The sequence below is a fragment of the Prosopis cineraria genome, unplaced genomic scaffold, assembly GCF_029017545.1.
Source record: "Prosopis cineraria cultivar Desert tree isolate PC_DT_omini unplaced genomic scaffold, ASM2901754v1 PC12, whole genome shotgun sequence".
Taxonomy (NCBI): Eukaryota; Viridiplantae; Streptophyta; class Magnoliopsida; order Fabales; family Fabaceae; genus Prosopis; species Prosopis cineraria.
Window position 1 is genome coordinate 42,886,463 of NW_026555343.1, and position 6,350 is coordinate 42,892,812.

Here is a 6,350-nt window from a genome sequence, read left to right on the forward strand (position 1 = left end):
CCATTGATGAATTTGAATTACAAATCATTAACATTAACTAAATCCTCTCACTCTCTGAATTCAATCAAAATAGGCTCTGACACCCTGTCAACTAACTAATTTTCTTAATAATACAAGCAAATGATTCACATTCAACAAAATTTATCTCTGAGGTTATGGAATTAAATTATTCACTCTAAAAGATTGGATTTTTCATCAATATTTTAGATGCCTAAAAAAATCAAGATACCCTAATGAGCTAGTAAAGTAAAAGTATTGCAGTATTACGTACAAATCCTAGAAAATATTGACTAATTCAAACTATTGTCAGAAATATCATTTCTGGGAAAAATAACTAAAAGAATTAAATTAAAAAACAAACTTATGCCTTATGGTTTTAGAAATTATCCTTAACTACTCTTCAAATGATCTCTTCTATTTTTTAAATTTATAACATTAAAATTTTCATAAAAAGATAAATTAAATTTTTTTAAAAAAGTAAACGATCAATTAATAATATTTATAGCATTTTTAGTCTTTGAAAAAATAAATAAATTTTAAGTCATCTATAGTAATTGTTTTCTGGATAAATCAATGACATTTTCCCTTCTAGTGGACCCGTCGAACAACATTAACTATGCTGTCATCGCAACCTATATTTATTTTATTTTATTTTATTTTTTTTAAAATAAATAATCATTAATCATTACGTAAATGATCTTCATGCTAAGCGCAGTTTGGTTGGTCGAGAAAAATGCTTAATTTATTAGTCTCTGCTGCTTTGCCTTGTTCTTCTTCCTCCACAGATTTTCTTGAGTTCCCTTAACACCGAATGATGAAGGAAATGAGGTCTGCTTGGAACCCCTTTTTCCTTCAAAAACACAAAAACCAAGCCTTGCTCAAGTGTCTACTCTCATTTTTCTTGGTGGGTCTTGCTCTTCGCCTTCTCTTTTCTGATTCTTTCAGCTTATTGTCAGTGGTACAGACACCTCCTGCTCCGAAAAACGACAAATCAGAGTCCCCTGTTCTTTTTCCTCCTCCTCAAGTTCTTGATTCTGTTGATTTTCCGGGAAACCAGAACCAAACGTCCCTGAAAGGTCAGAAAATTTTCCGGCTTTTCTTCCCAAGGGTATTATTCATGGTGATTATGGGGCAAGACATGCATCCAGTGGACCATAACTCTTGTTATTGCAACTTATCCTCATGATTTTTGTTTCTAATTTGTGTCTGAAGCACCAAGACATTGCATGTTCTGGTGCATTGCAGAGTCAGTTTCTTTTCATTACTTTTGAGTTTCAGTTGCTGGAAATGCAACGAATCTTGAAACTTTCTAAGAATCAGTGATACTACGACATAACACAAATACCTAAATATATCAAGATATACATTGTTATTAATCAGACAAGATACTGGTTTGTCTCTCAAGTGCCGATGCTTCAAAATTTTCCAGTTTTTGAGGTTGGGAAACGGCCTTTATTTATTATTATTATTATTTTTTTTTTTTTGCATACATGCTATTTCTGATTCCCGGTTTCCATTTAGGTAATTTACTTGTGACTTTTAACTCATCAATTAGAATTAATTTTCAGTTTAAGCATTCAAAACTGCTATAGCACAGAGTTAGTGACATGTTCCACTGCATATTCGTTTGGCTTCGTAGCAAATACTTAAGAAGTAACTCATCTAAATCTGATCGGGTGTCAAATGCTTGTTTTGGTTATTAACTGATGAATGTCCATTAAAAATATGCAGTTTCAGAGAAATGTGATCTTTTTGTGGGTGACTGGGTCCCGGACCCATCTGGTCCATTGTACACCAACGAGAGCTGCAATGTGATTGAAGATCATCAAAACTGTATGAGAAACGGACGTCCTGACAAAGGTTACCTATACTGGAGGTGGAGTCCTAGGGACTGTGAATTACCCAAATTCAATCCACCAAAATTTCTTCATCTCATGAGGGATAAATCCTTGGCTTTTATTGGTGATTCCATCTCTCGTAACCATGCCCAGTCCCTACTTTGCATACTCTCACAGGTACCGTTAACTTGTTCTTGTTTAGCCGTTTTCTTTTCTTTTCCGAAATCACAATCAAAGAATCTCATCGCATTTTGTCAGAGATGAGGGCGTACTTCTTTGATCTGGTATATTTAAGATTTGCTCTTGTTACACATCATAGAGACTTTAACATAGATCGATAAGGAAGAATATTGTCGTTTATTACTACCGTAATGGCTACATCAGTTTCACTGTTTTCATCAATTTAGGGGAAATCTGAGTGGCATATGTTCTCTGGGACTTCCCTTTGGTATTCTTCAATCCAGTAAAAGCCAATACTTGCGATAAAAGGGACTCTGTTCATAAACATATCTGAGATCTGAGATATATTCTGCACGCATCTGCTTATAGGTCAAGTGAGAGTAAGAATATGTCACTTTTGGCAATTTAAGTTGCAGTGGAGTAAAGCTAGCATATTCATCATTAGTCCGCTGCTTTTAAAGACGGCATAATGTCTTTTTCAAGGAAGGTTTACCTACCATGATTATGGAAAGAACTCGGAGTTTTCATAGTCTATTAACAAGCCCATCAAGATTAGTTTTAGGTGGCAAGTATGAAGAAATTTCCGATCACCAAGAATGGAGCACCATCACAGCCTCGTATCATGTCAAATTCTTGTGTAGATTCATTCTACAAATTACAGGCAGATGAAAATGGGGGGGGAGGGGAATGTTGGAATATGCTTAGTAAAGTTTTCAGTTAGAAATGGATCTAACATGTTCATGAGTTCATCCGTGATTAACTCGACCTGTTTGTTTTTGGCGTGTCCTGCGTTTTGTTTGGTTAGCATATGTAGGAGTGATCAAACAATGCTGAACCATGTGACAGTGATTGCTTCTGTCGTGCTTTCATTGCTTTCCATTATGATAGTCATTACATTTATCCCCACATACAAACCTAGCCTCCCTATTTGCAGCCCTGTGCATAGTCTTCTGTTTGCTGCTAATATGGTCCTACAAATTGAGAAAATGGCCAAATTTCATTCGCTATATTCTGCAGGTGGAGCCAGCTCTTGAGATCTACCACGATGAGGAATACAGATCCAAGATATGGAAGTTCCCCACTCACAACTTCACACTCTCATTAATATGGACCCCTTTCCTTATAAAATCAGCCATATTTGAGGACATAAATGGAGTCTCCTCCTCAGAAATACAGCTTTATCTTGATCACCTTGACAACAAATGGACCAGCAAGTACGAGGATTTTGATTATGTTGTAATCGCCGGAGGCAAATGGTTTCTGAAGACTGCAATATACCATGAGAATGACACGGTCACCGGCTGCCATTATTGCCCAGGAAAGAATCTAACAGAGTTAGGGTTTGACTATGCATACCGGAAAGCACTAAGACTGGTTTTTGACTTCATCAAAAACTCTTCCCACAGTGCTATGGTTTTCTTCAGAACCACCACACCAGACCACTTTGAGAATGGAGAATGGTTTAGTGGAGGGTACTGCAATAGAACAGTTCCCTTCAAGCAAAATCAGATTGATCCCAGCGATGCAGATTCCACCATGCGTGATATTGAGCTTGAGGAATTTCAGAATACTGCATCCCAGGGACTCAACCATGGTGCAACTTTGAAACTTCTGGACACAACTTTCCTCTCACTCTTAAGGCCAGATGGACACCCAGGACCGTACCGGCAGTACCAACCATTTGCAAGGGATGGGAATGCTGAAGTTCAGAATGATTGTTTGCATTGGTGCTCGCCGGGACCGATCGACTCATGGAACGAACTGTTAATGGAAATGCTTGTCAATGACGGATAATTTTGAAGCTCAACAGTGTGTTTGGATGGCTGAAGCTGGTAGGAAGCACAGCTTTGATAATCTGCAAGTGACGCTACCTGCTGCAATGTATTTTATGGCAAAATATGACCAGTGGGGTTTGTGTTCATCGGAGGAAATACAAGAAAGGTTTCGTTTGGTAGCAAGCAGGCCATTCATACATTTTCCTTCGCCTTGTTTGCAAACTGAAATTTCAACCAGTAATTCTTGTAATTTTATTAATGGCACCACAAGAAAATAGTTGTCATTATAATATAAAGCATGGCATTTTTGCTTAATCATTTATCTTCAACATTTCATTGTTCAAGGATCAAAACAGTTGCACAAAAGTGTCCAACTTTCAAACACAAATTGTAGGCCATCTCGAAGGCAGTTGGATTGTCTTCCTGCGCAACAATTCTAACCCACCACTTTTTTACAACGCCAATATTCTAATTTTTTCATCATACATTTTTCTTCGAAACTAAAAATAAGAAAAAGATTTTAACTTTCAGCAGTCAAATATCCGATTACAGTCATTTATATTATTTTCAATTGGAAGAATGACTGTACTTTTATGATTTACTTTTCTCAAGATAGAAATAAGAAATAGTTGGGATCAGGATTGCTGCTCCACCCATTTCTAACTAAAGAGTCTATACCCTATATCTGACAAGGCATAATAACCCATAAGCGAACTTTGATAAATAGAATGACGATGCTATTTTGTAGAGGTAATGGAAAACTTAAAACCACATGGTATCTGTTTTTTCTGAAAGGAAAAGTCGGTCATCTTAAACTTCTGTAAGCAAAACATCAGTAGATACAGTCATCTAGGCTAGGGTTCATACCCCAGACTCCGTTCAGAATCTAGTACTTATTCACTAAGGAGTGAAACTCTCGCAAAAACACATACAAAGAGATCACAAAACAAAGATTAGAAGACATCCCGAGTGTAAACTCCTTTCGACATCGTTTCTCCTACTTCGTTGCATGTTGATCATCAGGGCTTCTTTTCTCTCCTTTAAGGAATGGATTCTGCAAATTTGATTACAAGAAGTCAATTTCAATCACAAAAGGGAATATAAACCAGGCCTGCTTTATGCTAACAGCCAGTAATAATACACCAACAAGCAGTTGTCAGGGGCGCAACTAATTTGCAGAACGCTAGACGCTGAAAGAATTCACCACAGATAAAGCAAAATTTACAATCTAGCATGAGGATCTCATCACTCTTTCTGATCTATTATGTAATTCATTCCATTTTAACATTTATATTTCCCCCTCTTCAATTTAACAAAATCAAGGAAAGTGTATAGGTGATTGTATGCTTTCTTGCGGGTTGGATAGTGCCACAATCTGTATATTGGGTCAATCACTACAACCCGAAAATGTGAAGAAAAAACGTCTCGGTGACAGTCTTGAAAGAACAAGGCCCAATTCTTATACTGTTATGTTTTGCTTGAACCAATACCCACACGAAAACACGAGCCAAAAATGTACTACCATGTCTCCCTGTTCCCATAATGTCTAATGATCAAAGCAGTCTTAAAACTAGAAAAGCCTTCGCTCAGTTAGCACCGATACTGAAATTTCAAAGTGATCAAACCAACCACATCAATCAATCAGATACAGACACTTCTAAGCAAATGACCAACCCAGTAGATCATCAATCTCATAAAACCTAATCATTCATCCTTTTTATAGGATATTATAGTTCTAGCTATAATTTACTATACACAAGAAGCAAAGCCCGTATGAGAGTGCACAGAAATGTCACCCTAAAGCATACTGAAAGGTGGGGGGGATCAAATTTCCAGGTAAAATAAAGGAAGGAAACCTACAATTTAAAACCAAAATTTCAATTTCATTCCTTTTCATCCGGCCTAAAGCAGTAGTCAGAAAAGCCAAGAAACGAATCAAGCGATAATTCACAAGAGTCAAAAGACAAAACTAAAATCATTATACGATATCCAATCAGATTAAACTGGTGAAATCACGGAACGAGATCAGATCATTTATCAGCATCCTGACTCAATAAACAATCAAAATCAATGCTTTCGTACAAATCTAGAACGGGGATTGACCGCAGTCGAGGGGGACAAAAGATTGAAGGAACTGAGAAATAGGAAAAAGAAGAAAATACATCGATGACGAGATTAGCGGCGACGACTGTGCCAACGATGCCGCCGACAATAGCAGCCGGTCCGGTAAGGAGGGACCACTTTCTGTAAATCATCTTCCTCCGCTGGCTATTCACTCCCAGATTTCAGCTTCCTGTTACACCGAGCAACGTGAATATATCAAAGTATAAAGCCCACTTAAAGGCCATCGCCCAAAACCCATGTTTGTACGCCGAAAAAATCAAATATTTCACGTCGAAGGAATATTATGTAAGGGCATGGTTGTTTTTAATTTTTTTTTCATAAAAAATTACTTGTTTTTTAAAAATTAATTTGTGAGATTTTATAATATTTCTTTAAATTTTTAAAAATGATTAGAATATAATTTTTTTAATTATTTTGAGAAGCTATACTAAGT

At 36.7% G+C, this 6,350-nt stretch overlaps 1 protein-coding gene and 1 long non-coding RNA gene across 2 annotated transcripts; one reads left to right on the forward strand and one right to left on the reverse strand.

The window, feature by feature from the left end:
* Positions 1–732: 732 nt before the first annotated feature.
* Positions 733–4,122, forward strand: LOC129288715 (protein trichome birefringence-like 25). The gene is made up of 3 exons (XM_054925441.1): positions 733–1,076; positions 1,732–2,015; positions 3,036–4,122. The coding sequence occupies exons 1-3, from the start codon at positions 812–814 to the stop codon at positions 3,810–3,812; spliced, it is 1,326 nt and encodes a 441-aa protein (XP_054781416.1). The 5' UTR covers positions 733–811; the 3' UTR covers positions 3,813–4,122.
* On the reverse strand, positions 2,894–6,095 carry LOC129288717 (uncharacterized). The gene is made up of 3 exons (XR_008588058.1): positions 5,956–6,095; positions 3,375–4,847; positions 2,894–3,285 (listed from the first exon to the last, which is right to left on the reverse strand). It is a non-coding gene; the product is annotated as an uncharacterized LOC129288717 (long non-coding RNA).
* Between the last annotated feature and the right edge of the window lie 255 nt (positions 6,096–6,350).